A 15,935-nucleotide genomic window follows, 5' to 3' on the forward strand; every position below is an offset into this window, starting at 1 on the left:
TAGATTGAATCAGATCTGACTAACTAGATACTTGATAAAAAAAATCTACCTTATAAGGCCAAATGGGGCCATTAAATGTTCAATTTCAATATATTCACATTTCACCTTCTCCTGTGGCTCACCACTTTGAACAGTTGGATTTAGATTTAAGTCTTTTCTTCCTTTCTGTGTTAGAAGTGTTCCAGTAAGTATTATTTCTAAAAGCGCTATGCTCATTAAAAAAAAGTGGCTGGCTGGGGTTTTGTCTGGCAAACACACGGACTGTGAAAGCTGCAGGAAAATTGATTTGCTGGCATTTGCATGTCCTGGCATAAATATGCTGCATGGAAGCCCATAGAACCTTCTGGTAAATGCACCAAGTAAAAAAGGATGACTTCACGGACTGATTATGTTCTATTGATGTTCATCTACTGGGGTCAATGCAATGGTCTCCATATGCAAAATGACAAATAAAACAACTAATTTTCTGTTAATCTATTTAGATAAGTACAAAGTAGCTACTTAATCTGATACACAACACCTAAACACAAACCAGCATACTTGTTTACATCCCTAGTTTTCATGCTTATGGACAGATCCCAAGCTGTCTTTATTCTGCCCTAGCCAGTGTGAATACTGTGGATAAACTACCTAGTTACTGGGGCTCTGGAAGAGACTGCCTGTCCATGGTGTAACTTGCAGTGGTGTTGTGGCTTACCAACCTACATATTTAAAAAATATCTTGACTCCAAAACTCAAGTCAAAAGGTTTGCCATTTTGGGGGAGAGGTTATGTTTTTGTTTCCACAGAAAATGAAAGGCTATGGATTTATTCAAAATTAAAGATGATCAGATTTGATGGAGGAAGACCTCCTGAAATCCTGACTACAGACATAAAAACATAAACCTGAAAGAACTGCAAGACATGATGTATATTTTACCTGCTCAAATACATAACAAGAAATTATCGTTGGCTTACTTGTGCACAATGCACAGTCTGTACTTGTATTAATGCAGATATATATGCTATCTTTAAAATTTATGTATTTTCAGGACAAGGGGACCAGACACCAATGAAAACAGATGGCCCAGATGATCCGATGTTTCAGAGAGCCTCTGTTGCAGTTTCCTCTGAGTTCTGCATCCAGAAAGGCTTCAAGGCTGCTGGCTGAGATGATCTAGCCTCACAGACTACTCCAGTTAGGACTTAACCATAATCCTAAATTTTCTCAGGGTCCCCATAAGATTAACAGTGTCCCCAACCAGCAGGAAGTAGCCTAGAACACTACGCCCACATTGCCCCAAAATGGATTATGGATGTTTGTCTTTGTTTAGGGGATTGGTTACAAATTGTTATTGATCATATTCAATCTCTTTCTAAAAGAAGAAAGGGGGATATTATATGGAATTGTATGATATAGAAATGATAGGATAAAAGGGTAGATTTTTGAATCTACTTTAATCCAAAAAACACCAACTATTAATCTTACATATTTTATATTAGTATGGATTTTGGTTTATTGATACAAATTTAAAGTTAATTTTGTTATACTGCATATATATATACATATATATATATGTATAACAAAATAAATATATATATATATTTCTACTCGTGTTTAAGATATTATGTTTATACAACTCATTTACAATTGTAATATAATGAAATTATACAGAATAATTAGTCATTGATGATAATCAAACTTATATTCATGTTAGTTAAGTTTTCTAGGTATACATAGATATATTTCAGTTAGGTAGGCAATCTTCAAACACTTCAAAGACCTACAGAATATGGCATTTAAAATGTTTTAAGAACTTAGACTTTGCTGGACAATGAGACACGTCTGCTTCTGGCAGCACCAATTTACTTCAAAGAGGGGGATGGGCATTGAAGAAACTCATTATGGAATTTGCTTTCTTTGTGGCAAAGGTTAGCCACTAGTCAAAAAGTGCCCTTGCCTCGACTGCTTGACAGGATGCTATGTAACTTGGACATGCAGGACCCATAGGAAGGTGACCACTGAGCTTTGCAAGGTGAGATGGTCCTCCAGTTTCCTGCTTTGCAGAGGAGACTAACAGACATTCTGCAGGACACAAGGAGAAACGACTGGCCTATGGGCTGAAGATGAATGCCCAATGTTGCAGATGAACTTTGGGTGACTGTCCAGGCAACTAGATGTCTTTTGTCATTTCTAGAGTTTTGGAAGCTTCTTACAATGCACTTCCTGTTTACTTAGATAATATTATATCCTTCTGTGGTCATTGATGGAGTTGAAGACTAGATAGTTATAGTTTTCCTTGGTTGTGATAAGAGATAAATTAGACATGAAACTTTAGACTCATAAAAATAGGATAGATGATAGAGCATTTTCTTTAATTTTGTCAAATACAAATAGACTAGATATTGTAACTGTAATTCTTGCTTGATAACTGTTTTGTTATATATAATTTTACTATGATAAAGTTAAAACCTTCCTGTTTGATTAGATAGAAAAGGGGAAGTGCTATAGGATGTCTTTCTGTATGCTGTGAATATGTGTTGCTCTCATTGGCTAATAAATAAGCTACTTTGGCCTATGGCAAGGTAGCTTAGAGGCAGGCAGGAAATCCAAGCAGAGTTACAGAGAGAAGGGCAGAGTCAGAAGAGATGTGGAGATCTGCCCAGAGAAGCAAGGTGTAATGCAATACAGGTAAAACCACAGAACACATGGTGATACATAGATTAATAGGAATAGGTTGGGTTTAACTGTAAGAGCTGGTTAGTAAGAAGCCAGAGTCATAGGCCATACAATTTGTAATTAATGTTAAGCCTCTGAGTAATTATTTTATAAGTGGCTGTGGGACCATGGGTGGGAGAGATTAGTCCAGATCGTGGGGCTTGGTGGGACTTGAGAAATGTCTGGCTACAGTGTTGTGTTGTTGTTGTTTTTTGTAGGGCATTCGTCTTGATGTTACACAGAGTTGGCTGGGGTACCTATTAGCTATATGATGTTAGACAAATCAGTTAACTTCTCTAAGCCTCAGGGTTCTTATCTGAAAAAGGAAGATAATAATAGGACCTGTCTCACAGTATTATTGAGATGATGAAATAAAAGACTGCCAATAACAAATTTAGCATAACTCATGAAATCATAGAAAACACCATTTAATAGTTGCATCAGACACTGTGCTGGACACAGTAGGCAACGATGGTGTATAAGTTGTGGTCCTTAGGCTCAAGAAGCTAAAACAATCAAAAAATGTGTAATGCAACTGATCTCCCTATACCCGTGTTGTCCATTGTGCTAGTTTCTATCTACACACGTCTCCTTGAAATGTAGCTAGAACTACTGAAGAATTAATAGTTACAAGTAGTTAAGTCTTAGAATTGCAGCAAGAAGACACAAAGAACTGCTTTTGTCTACTTGATAACATTTTCCTGCTTTTTCCTGTTGATGGAGGCAATGACTGTTACTCTGGATTTGCTTAGCCAGTCTATGTTTATGGAAAGCCTCTCTAGAGAAAGCTAAGCTGTGTTATTTACACCAGTAAAAATTCCTCATACACATGCTGAGACTATTTCTTTTAAACTTAACCTATTTGTGTAAAATTGAAAATAAATGGCCTCCCATGTCTAGGTGTACTATGAAAGAATATTCTCATTACATCTATCCAAGAACTACAATTTCCTTCAAAGGAACAGATTATTACAAAAGAAAATGCTTGTTAGAAAAAAAACTGAGAATGCTATTTAAATTTTCACCCAGCTTGATGCTCTTTCTCTGGTTCTAGAAGTTGTTACGTTAAGTTGTTTGGACTGTGTCTCTTCAAGTCTCCTTCCCAAGGGAATAATTCTAACTAGGATGAGCAGCCAAGCAGCAATACTCAAAAATCCCCCATTATCTTTTCAAGAATTCTTTCCTGTATCTGCTCTGCCAGATAGGTTGTGATGTTGTGTAAGATCAAAATTGAAAGTGGTAGAGCTTCAGAGATACTTTCTTCTAAAATTTCAGTGACTGTCAAGTGCCTGCAGGTGCTTCTACCCACTGTTTTCACCCTATGTTACATTTGTGTTAAGGTCACTGCTACACATTTGCCTCTAGTCACCTAGGAAAACAGGACTAACATTTTCTATGGTGATAATTCTCTGGGAATCAGGCAAGTTGAATGTCAAAGCCATTTGGCTTGGTTGCTGTCATACAGTCACCAGGTACTTGGACCAAGTTATTTCAAAAGCCCCAAACTAAAACAAATGCCGCTAAATTGAAGATTTATAAGTTAAACCCCTTTAGGGAACAAATAACAAGAGCAAAACAGGAAACAGAATTGTGAGCTAAAGCCAAGTTGTTTTTTGTTTACAGACTCAACTAGAAAACTAGATTGCTTTACATTCAGCCCTGCTCACTGTTGAGCAGAAATAAAACCAGAGTATGAAACATGCAGAGAGTGAACGACTTTAGAGTGCTTAGCCCTGCGCCCAGGTCTGGGATCTATGTGGAAGGTGGGTTGGAGAGATTGTAAGAGCTTGAGGTGGTGGAGGATTTCAAGGAAATAGCATCTTCCAGACACAACAGGGCTGATGCATGTGTGAACTCACAGAGCCCATGACAAGAGCTTCACAAGTTCAAGCCAGACAAAATCCCTGCACAACAAAATGGAAGTAGGCACAGAGTTCTCCCATAGCCAAGTTATTTACAACGGACAGCTGCTGGAAGAGAGAAAACCAGTTTTTAATGGACACTGGGTATATCGACCACTCCAGGCAGGCCTCATGCTCCTGAGTAGTTAGCTAACAAATTGGACTCCACAATTTTAGTAGCATTTTTTTTCTTTAAGAGGAAAAGAACATGAAGTTTGTTGGGTAGGAGGATCTGGGAAGAGTTGGTGGATAGGAAAGCATATGATAAAAATGTACTATATTAAATTCTAAAAGAATAAAAAATTCATAATCTGAAACCTTTTTACAGCAAACCAGATCACACTATTATTTCATTTGACTTGAATTTCAGGTAGACTTGGATATCATCTTTTTTTTTTCCAGTAAAGATCTGTAGTCAAAATGCAGGAAGAAGCCATGTTGAATTTTAAAGGACTTAGACAAATAAAAAGAAATTGAAAGCTAGGATTGTATTTCCAAATTTCATGTATTTGCTATTTCCTGAGAAACTTGGGGCCTGTGGGATAATTTATTGGCAGTCATTGCTTTGAAATGCATTTCCCTTAAATCCTCATTTTTGTGCCAGCAACTTATCACTAAAGAAATACAGTAACTTGAAAAGCATGCCCTCTAAATCCGGAGCCAGAGTGTTATTATCTGTTGTTATTGCAGAAGAGTGGAGGGGGCCAATAATACATTTTATGTATTTCTCCTTTAAGATGCTTCTGCTTGCCTTCAATGCTGACTCTGATCAACCAGTTGCAGACTTTTATCAGCTGGAATTACTGATCACTATCTTCATTGCATATCCCTACCAAGTGTGTCTCTACAATAAAGTCAACACAGTTAAGAACTGCATATACAGCCCTATCTCAGCCACTAGGATAATCTGCGGCCAAGAGTCAGGCTGTTTTCTTCACCGTGATTAAAATACTTGTTTCCATTAATTCCCCAAATTCAAAGTCATTTGCAAAAGTTAATTTCTACTAGGATAACTTTTCTTTCACTGTCTGACATGTAAAGACAGCAGAATATTCAATTCCAAGCCTTCCTATGTAGTCATTTCTCTCTAAGATGTGTAGTTTTCTTTCCCTTCAGTCTCAAAATTACTTGGAGATTGCTTCTCCTTTTTCCACCTAATGACAATCTGCATCTCGACTGATTTATATCCAACCCATTCATTATCTAGTTGCTGAAAAGTATGTTATTAATGAGAGGCAGGTAGGAGTCATGCTGTCCTCCCCAGGTTTAAATGAATCCTTAAGACGGTACAATCAAACAGATATGCAAAACAGGTCATTATTAATGTAACATTAAGGTTACAAATTTAAACAAAATCAAGGAATGTGGAATTGTTAAGTCTCTCATTGTTTCAGTGTTAGCACCATGATGGTATCTGCTGCATATATAGTAAGGCATGGATCCAAAAGTATTGAAAACATGACCTGTGTGTAATAAAGGAGCCTCTAGGATTAACTTTTAGACTGCCGGAATAACACAACCATGCCAATATAAGTATGATCGAAATATCTTTGAACTCTTCTTTCCCTGGTTTGTGCTGCTCCACTTAGATAAGAGGATGCCTTATATTATGTAACAGATAAATTCCTAGAAAAAGTTGTCATACAGCAGAGTCATTTTTTGAAAATCAAATTTTATTTCTCAACCAGTGCATGGGCTGTTCTATGCTTATTTCTGAAAATTCTCTTTTCTAGATTTCTCTGACAAGTAGTTAATGATCTCTAAACAGCAAAATGCATTTAGGGATTTCTGTTATCCAGGAAAGAATATGTTTCCAATATAAATAATTTCCGTGAATTTCTTTTATTTGTTGTGAATTTTCTGGTAGATGGACTACTTAGTAGAGTTCAAGTTATACTGTATAGGTAAAGATTTGGAAGGAAGTCAAAACATTAATGTTTTAACTAGTCCTCGTTAATCTTTAAGTTGGCAGAAGGGCAGGCCCAGAAATTGCCTGGGAAGAATAAAAAGCCAGTACAAAGTGATTCAAGGTGGGGGGGTCTTGATATAATGGATGCTCTGCTGCATCCCCAAAGTGCCAAGGGCAGAAAGAGGTATCCATGGTAACAACAAGAATCCCAGTGGAACAAAATGTGGAAAAAACTGGACCAGCCTTACAAAAACTGATCTGGTCTCTATGAAAGAGAGAAAATTAGTCTCCAGCTATGGTAGAAGTCTCTTTTCTGTACCCACAGCTTTTTCTTCAGGTGATGATGATAACCAAAAGAAAGCTACAAGGAAGAAACAGGCTTTTTTTTTTTTTTTTTAAGTTTTCACCGGAGGTACGAATGATTTGTGGAGGAACACTGTGTAACTTGTTAAGAGTTGTAGGGATGTTAGTGATGTCCACACTCAGTTAATCCACAAAACCTACACAGAGTAGAAAATTTATCAACCGCCTGTGGCTACAGCTGTAGATGAAGGCTAGGATACCCGGCCTCTGGGCTGCTCATGAACTGGAAGTCGACCATCACCCTGCTGCCTATATTAAATAGACACTTCATGGCCACTCTATGGATGAGAGATTTTGATGACAACAGTTGTACTTCTATTTACTCAATACCCTTACAATGGCTACAACAGTGCAGAAGGTGGAAAGACTACAGAGAGCTCATTGCTTCACTTAAGGCTTAAAATCCTGCTGTTGATCCAATTACTGTTTTTCAGAAAGATGCATCACACTAACCCTCCTTAGTAAAGGTAGGCTTTAGGTCACAGTCCCCTCATTAGTCAAATTCACTCCCTCATGGGAGGCTTCATACTTAAATATGGTCAGATAAAAAGTGTGTGTGTGTGTGTGTGTGTGTGTGTGTGTGTGTGTGTGTGTGTGTAGACATTTCCACAAATAGGCAAAGCAAAGGAGAGTAAGAGATAGGAAATGGTATATTAAGACAGTGCTTTTGGCTAGAGGGCAGGGGATTCTGGGCTTTGATTCCAGCTTTCCCTTCTGTACTGCTTTTAAGTTCTGTTCATATTCCTGAGCTCACTGACTTCCTCTGGATTTTGAGCTTTTCCAGGTGATCTGGCTCATGCCTACACAAATACCACTGTCTCAGTTTCAATCTTAGAGCTATGGAGCTCCTTGAAGTTGTAACACAGTAGAACTGTCTCATCAGAAAGGTACATAGAAGGACAAGGACAAGGAAGGGTGATACAATCATAGGAGAGAGCTTGGGTAATGACTAAGAATTCAAAGCTGCTGGTGTAATTCCTCACTGTGTCCCTTTTCATTTGAAAAGACATTTCTTTTGGCCAGAGATTCTAACTATATTTTAATACTTGAGCTACCACGTGTAGAGTCCAGCTCTGTTTATCACTTACTGGTCTCTAGACAGGGGACACAGTGATTTTCTTCCTGTCCCAGAGCATTCTGGGATTGTTCCTGTTTCTTTCTAGGTGGGGTGATGGTGAGTCCTCTCTCTCTCTCTCTCTCTCTCTCTCTCTCTCTCTCTCTCTCTCTCTCTCTCTCTCTCTCTGAATTCTCACATGTCAGATTTTCACATGACTTTTCTTCTTAAATTAAATGTTATCTCCCTAGAGAGACTTCGTCTGAGTCCTCCCTCCCTCAAGCTCCCAATTGAAATAGTCATATCTAATCACAAGTCATTCTTCATTGTATGTTGGAGCTCTTAGCAGTCCTTCATATTTTTCTATATATGTGTTTCATCACATGTTCATTGTTTCTCTGTATCCAACAGAATGCATGTTTCTTGAAGGCAGGGATTTGGTCACATTCTTATACACATTGATATGGTAGATACTTAGTATTTATTTACTCTTGGTAAAATATAGAGGATGTGGGAGAATGAAATAAATATGGCCATAGACTATCACATGGTTGTTTTGAGGAGAAAAAAATCCAATCGAAAGTTTCATTTGTGATTTTTCCATTTTTTAAAAAGTGGAATACAAGTAAGCATCCAAGTTCATTGTTCTTACAGGTTGAGTATACTGAGATGTTGAATCTTACAGTCAAGTTTTTAGCGTCTTGCATGGTGATGAGGAATAATTATAAATAATGAATTTGTGTAAGTTTGGCAGGTGAACCCAAGGAAAGCCTAATTGAACAGATGGGTCCTCTTTCCCTTAACTGGAAGGCTATCAGATGATTTGACTTTGTCAGAAGGAAAACAGAAAGTGAGCTCCTGAGATGAATTCTAGGGAAGAGACTTTCAGAGTTCTTACAAAGTCTGGGAGTCCTGTGTAATGTTAATTACCCTGATGTTGTCAGAGAGAGTTGGCAGCTTCAAGGAGAACTGAGATCTAACCCCCTTAGGCTTTCTGGGCTGTGAAATGCTCTCGTAAGCAAGTAGGTTACCTGGGAGGATGAACAGAGATAGGCTAATAACATCCATATGGTTGGGTACTTTGGGCAGATGGCCTGCATGCCACCTTGAAAGCACCTGAAATTTCTAGGTGGTCTTCAAGGGCAGCTCTAAATCGTGCATGTTGAAGTTGTCGAATCTGTGGGCCACAAAGGAATGGCTAATGGTGGACTGCCTAGCAGATGAATTCAGTATTAATTTATAATTAGAAGTAGGAGTGGGACAAGGAGGATGGGGAGAGGATACAAATGAGCACCACTCCCCCAACCTCACAAGACTAGGAAGAAAAAACTACATCTCTTCCACTAAGAAAGCAGCAGAAGATTTCTTATTTGATTTTTCAAAAACACACTTCAGATCTGTATAGAGCCTTTTCTGGAATGACTTTATTTTAATTGTTCTATTTCTGGGGACTTCTCTTAATATGTTCTGGGATTTATAGAACCCTTCATAGTTTTAAAGCATGTTTGGTGATATTACTCTTTCACCTACCCCATGAGGAAAGTAGAGCAGAGTCTAGCAACACTATCAAACTTGAGAGTTGAGGAGAAATAGAGCAATATCCCCCTTTCAAGGAAAAATAGGAAAGTTATTGGTGTGTGTAGAACTAAGAACTATTCCATTCTGTTCTTCCTTTCTGTTTTATTCACCATGCATGATGTAAGCCTTAGCATGTCAGAAAGTGTAACAAATCATGTAATGGTAGGAATTTATTGTGCTTACAACATTCGTTTGAGTTTTATAAATGTCTTCCCTTCCTTTGCCTCCTTATTTGGATCAGTTTGAAATTGTCAGAGCATGGAAAAACAATCTTCTTTAAGTATAGGTTTTCTTTTTTCACTTTTAGTTTTGACACAGGGTCTTATATATAATCCAGTCTGGCCTCAAATTTGTGGCTTTTCTACACAAGCCTCCCAAGTGCTGGTATTGTAGGCATGTGCCACTACAGCAGGCTAAGATTCCTCTACCAAAGGCAGTGAAAACAGAGATCAACCAGGAAATGATACAGATGCGTGGGCAGGTGCTCAGTAAAGGCTGATTCGTGAAAATACATCAGAACCTAATGAGGACTTAGAATACTAGGGTTCGAGTTCCAGCTGTTGTTCATGAGCTGGGTGTCATTCAGCAAGTCACAACACCATCATGCCTCAGCTGTCTCTTGTTCTGATTACATTGTAGGACTGATGTGTGGATGGACCATGGTAATATACCATTGTGTTTTGGAAGTTGATAGACCATTTAAAAGTCGATAGATTATGAGTTCCTGGAGGATAAAGGCTTTTTATTCTATGGAGAAGCAGTAACCCTGTTTCTAGTTACCGTGGAGCATATGCATAGGTTACCTCGTGCTGGGGAGATGAAAAAATAAATAGCAATCAACTTCACTGAAGAGATAATCATCTACTCAGATAATTATCTCAGATATCTATATGTAAGGCAGTCCATCCTCCAAATAACCTTCAATGATGATGGAGAATGCTATCTGTATATTTTCAAGTAATATGACAAAAAGATGGATTTTAATTTTTGTCTACATAGATGTATATCCCCTTGGTGCTTAGCATGGAGCTTGTGTCAATGAACATTTCAAAAGGTGAATTACTGAAAGAATGATGAATAAATAATGCAATCTATATTATTATTATTAGCTTGTCTTCTATGACTCATTTTCCCCTGTCTCTCTAAGATAGTTATAGGTATGGTTTGAGTTGTATACTTAAGTTGTTAGGTCAATCTCTACTTCTTTGGAGGTTGGTCTTTCTGCCCAGCCTGCTCCTTGCCTGCAAAGAAGCTCACTAAGTGAATATCTGGGTGCTCAGGGATGGGAAAAGCCTACAGCTACCTCAACATATTTATCTCATTTTTGAGGCCTCGGCATCCTCACTTTGTGGCTGTCACTCTATCTCCAGTCTTGACCTATAAGGTTGATTTATGGCCTTTGCTATCTAATGTAGTATATGAAAGAAAGTAAGACATATATGGGTAAGATGTTAAAACATCCACATAAAAATTGAAAGATTATTTTTTTATTTTTTAAAACTACCACATAGTATGTATAGCTTATGTCTGCAACCTGCCATCATTTAGTGTCAACTTATCTCTTTCTGTTTTTGAGATGTGTTTTCTTGTATCTGTCATGACTGTATCCTCAAACATTAGCCACATCATTTTTTTGAGGCACTATCTCACTGTGTAGCCCAGGTTGACCTTTAGGTAGCTTTGTTGTTTAGGATGGTTTTAAACCAGTAATCCTTTTGTCCTGGCCTCTTGAACACTGGGATGTCAGGTATATGCTACCAAGCCCAGCTTGTGTTTTCAAACTAATGACGTTTGGTTGAACCTACCCAGATATATTGTGTCACAATTTCAATTGCATCATAGTATTAAGTGACAAAAATTTTAACAAAAATATTTTTATAGTTTGGTGTGCTAAGTAACATTAGGAAATGTAGAAGACATCAGGGAGATTAGTGGAACATTTTCTCGATCATCTCAAAATGTCAACATACTTGGCACAGGTGTACTTGTAGAAGGAATTTTCTCTTTTATTCATGCACTTGAAAAGTCACTTTTTAGATAATCAACAGATACTCAAGAAATGTGTGGTCCAAGTGAAAATGTGTTTGTGTGTTGTTTTGTTTGGCTTACAATGTGTTCTACTCAAAGCAAAGAAGGTGACCTTAATGGTTTCCTAATAAAAGTCCTAATAAAATATTTTGTTTATCTAAGGGCACAAAGGAAAGTCTCCACTGCTTGCACTCCTCTCCTTTTATGTTTACTTTCGTGTGTGTGTGTGTGTGTGTGTGTGTGTGTGTGTGCTGTATGCATTTTCAAGTGCATGAATGTGTGTGTGTGTGTGTGTGTGCTGTATGCATTTTCAAGTGCATGAATGTGTGTGTGTGTGTGTGTGTGTGTGTGTGTGTGTGTGTGTGTGTGTGTGTGTGTAGGCCAGAGGTTAACACTGAGTGTCTTCTTTAAGTGCTCTCCACCTAACTTTTGGGAGACAGTCATTCATTGTACTTGGAGCTCAATGATTGTCTAGACTGACTGGATAGGGAGCTCCTACATCCTTCTGTCTATCTCTACCTCCACAGTGCTGTCATTTTACAGCTGGGTGCATACTAGCACATCTGGCTTTTTATGTGGGTGCTGGAAAACTAACTCAGGTCCTCATGCTCACATAGCAAACACTTCACTGACTGAGCCATCTTCTCAGCTCCTACATCCACTTTCTAAAACATTTCACTTAATATCCCACCTCTGAGCCCTGAATCTGTACTAATGGCAAAGTTGCCAAGCCTTTGAAAAGGGATTTTAAGGAGGTCTGAAGGCAGAGAGGATTTTAGAGTTGCTTTTTCTTCACAGTACTACTTCTTGATACATATTTGTATCAGGTTAAATTTCCAGAAACCAGCGGAGAATGATTGTTTTGGTGTAGCTTCCCAAACCATAGTGGCATTTCTCTGGCCTGTGACAATAAAAGCTGTCAGCTTGGTTTTTAGCATGTATGCCTCCACCTCTGCTTGGAAGCTGCTGTCTAAGGAAATCAATTTTCAAGTCCAGAGGGCTGATGGTAATATTCCAGATGTCTCTTCCACCTGCATGCCTTTTGCTCAGTTCCTCCCTGCCTTTCCTGATGGGGCAGGCCCCACTGTTTCAGTGACTTTATGTGTGTGTAAAATGACAGCTAGGGAAAGCTTAGAAAATGAAACAAACAAAGGGATCACTTAAAACTGCCATCATTTTAATGACAGCCTTACCTAGGATGAGTAAAAAAAAGTGTCTACAGGGCAATTGGAAGAGAATTTGATTTTATTTATTTCTTTCTCATACTAGAAGATCTAAAGGGCTGGCCCTAGGCTGTTTTATGTTATTACTAGGTGGTCTCTGTGGTTTTAGTATGGTGTAAAAGGGGAAAGAAATGAGCTCATGTTATGTTTGTTAATGCTTCGTGTGGTCTTGTTTTATTGTCTAAAATCCAGAAGGCATGCTACAAGAGCTCTCCATTTTTTTTTTTTGGTTTTTTTGAGACAGGGTTTCTCTGTGTAGTTTTGTGCCTTTCCTGGAACTCACTTGGTAGCCCAGGCTGGCCTCGAACTCACAGAGATCTGCCTGGCTCTGCCTCCCGAGTGCTGGGATTAAAGGCGTGCGCCACCACCGCCCAGCTCCATTTTTTTTTTTTTAATGTTTGGGCTGTTCCTAAAATATCCTTGATACCTTGAGATCACTGGGGCTGAAGTTGAAGGGATATGACTATGGCCATCAAGTCCTTGTTCTTGCAGCTTGGCTCTGCTGCCCCATTGAGGGCAAGTGGGATATTCTGCACTGAGGGGTGGTGTGGAGAACATAGTGAGGAAAAGTGGCTTGGAGATTAGTAGGCTGGGTTCATGTATTGTATGTATACCCAGTATTCTCTTTGTTAAATTCGTAGAATGTTTTCAGTAAAAGCAGCCTTAAAATGTCAACTTTTCTACACTACTTGGTTTCATTCATAGATCACCAACTTTTATATGCTTTTCTGAACCACCTTACAGAGTCCTAATGCTGTCACTAGTGACCATTTGGGGAAAAAGAAAAAGTGTCATTCAGGGGATAAAAAATGATTTGCACTTTGTTACATCTGCCTGCTTCTAATCAGATTTTCAAAACAGCTTCATTTCCATGGGAATTACTCATTGGCTGCAAAGGTTACAGGAGTTTGTGAAATTAGAACCCACAAACCAATTAAAATGGGACAGTAACTTTGTTCAGAATTGAATGTTGATTCAGATTGTCTGCTGTAGGGTGATTCTCTTTAATGAAACCATCATCACACGGATCAGTAGATACAGGCACCAAGCACATAGGGGATGAGGCCTGAGCACAGTGATTATATGGCCACATTTTCAAGCTTGCCTGCTAACAAATCTCTTCAACAATGTTCCCTTTGCCTACAGTATGGATGGATGGATTTTGAAAGCTTAATGGGAATTGATGTCATGTATTGATTACCATTTAACACATATCTCCCTAACCTTGTATCACTGTCAAGGAAAAATGCTTTCCTTGTGGAACAAATACCTTTTATCACAGGGTCCTAGTTTGTTTGTTGGTTTATTTTTAATATCCTAAGTGGTCAATTAATTCATATAGCAAGTAGATACCTATTGGGATCATGAACATAAGCTCTGTTGAAGGTTGATACCAAACCAGATTTCCATGGAGCTGATTATGTGTTGAGTACCCAACAGATGGAAATCCCTGGCTTCCAGCCCTGACACATGTGACTAATTTCATGAGGTAAGGGACTGTTACTAAATAAGCTTCTGGGACTGCCATAGAAGGGAGAGCCAAGGCAAATCAGTTTCAAAGGGTCTTAAATGTCATTTTGACGCTACTACCTTAGTTGGGCATAATAGTCTACTCTGTAAACAGGTGGTTAAAGTGAGATATGGATATCCCAAGACACTGAGAATTCTTATAAGGTTCCCAGAAATATTCTCCTCTCCTTCAGGGAGTGAAAACAGGTTTTTAGTTCATTGCTATAATGTTAAGAAACACACACCTCCTAGTTTTCCATGAAATCTCATGACAATGCACATAGAAATATATTGCTTACTGATTTATTAAAACAAGTCATCTTAGAGACATCTGTTTACTCTGGACCTGTGAGGAAAAGCCAGTAATTATACCTGCCATCCAGGAACTTGTTTATTGGTAGGAGAGAAAGTGACAGCAGTTCTCCTGTCTACACTAAAGTGGCATTTGGATTATTGCTACAACCACTAATAGTGGTTTTAGTAGAAGGCAGTGGTGCTACCAAAAATTTGAGTTCTTAATGGCAGTGCAGTTTACATAGCTTTACTAACTTTTGCTCATGAATAACTTGCTCTTTCCTCAATAAGAATTGGCCTTTAGGGTGCTGAGGAAATAAATCTATTCAAGAAATGAAAACAATTATAAAGTGCCTTGAAAACAGCATTATCATCATGTATATACTTGAAACAATTATAATACATTTCAACAGAGAACCAAGTCTAAAATAGAATATATAATTTCTCCTAGTCCATCACTTGTCAGAGTCTTACAGTTAATTATCTAACTTGTGTGAACCACTGAGACAAAAAAAAATCACTGCTTTTATAAAAGCTAGAAAGAAGAGGTATTATTTCGTTCAATACCCTAATTACTTAAGTAAGAGGACAAAAGCCTATGGAAGTTAAGTGAGTTGCCCAAGGACAAATACTCACTTCATAGCAGGGTTGAGATTCAAACCTAGGAGTTCAAATTCAGTGTTCTCAACATGTCACCTGCTATGTCTCCCATGATTCTTAGTTCTGACAGACAATGGATCTGGTTACAACGAGCAAAGCAGTATTTAAGACACTGTCCTTTGATAAAATTTCCATTTTTCTACAAGCCTCACTTAAAAGTACTGCAGAGTAGTCTTTGTGAAACTAAAATGTCAACCAGCAGGCTGAATTAACGGCAAAGCACTTACTCTGAAAAATTCTTTTGTTGAACCAGAGTCCAGGGTCCCATATGCAATTTCAGTCTGCTTGGCTAAATCTTCAGCACTCTCAATGGGGGACACCATCCTCTCCACAGTCAGGAAAGCAGCAAGGTTTGCAGTGTAGGAAGAAATTATGATCAGGGTGAAGAACCACCAAACCCCTCCAACAATGCGCCCAGAAAGTGACCTACAAAACAAAGCAGAAACAAGTCCAGACCCAGAGGACCCAGATCTTAGTTTTAAAAAGTAATTGTTTTTATTTATAGAAAGAAGAGTGATTTGATTATAGGTAATAAAGGAGGGGAGTTGATGACACAATGAAATCAAAACATTAAACTCACGTGTTGACAACACTATGTCATGATGGCATATGATGATGACATGTGCAAACACTCTTTGGGCCTCTTCAAGTTTTTTCTAGGTTGGATCTCGAATGTCTTCCCAAAGAGTTATATCCTGAAAGTTTGGCTGCTAGTCTG

The 15,935-nt window shown here is 38.3% G+C and overlaps 1 protein-coding gene across 7 annotated transcripts in view; it reads right to left on the bottom strand.

Annotated features, from left to right (window-relative positions):
- Gria3 (glutamate ionotropic receptor AMPA type subunit 3) overlaps positions 1 to 15,935 on the bottom strand; it is a 284,667-nt gene that overhangs the window by 38,763 nt on the left and 229,969 nt on the right. For all 7 annotated transcript variants that reach the window (XR_013048254.1, XR_013048255.1, XM_006981558.4 and 4 more), the window contains one exon: positions 15,445 to 15,643. Coding sequence is in view for 5 of the 7 variants with exons in the window: in XM_006981558.4 (XP_006981620.1) it covers positions 15,445 to 15,643 (199 nt within the window). In the remaining 2 variants the exon portion in view is untranslated. The remainder of the gene's footprint in view (positions 1 to 15,444; positions 15,644 to 15,935) is intronic.

The sequence above is a fragment of the Peromyscus maniculatus genome, chromosome X (genome assembly GCF_049852395.1).
Source record: "Peromyscus maniculatus bairdii isolate BWxNUB_F1_BW_parent chromosome X, HU_Pman_BW_mat_3.1, whole genome shotgun sequence".
Classification (NCBI taxonomy): Eukaryota; Metazoa; Chordata; class Mammalia; order Rodentia; family Cricetidae; genus Peromyscus; species Peromyscus maniculatus.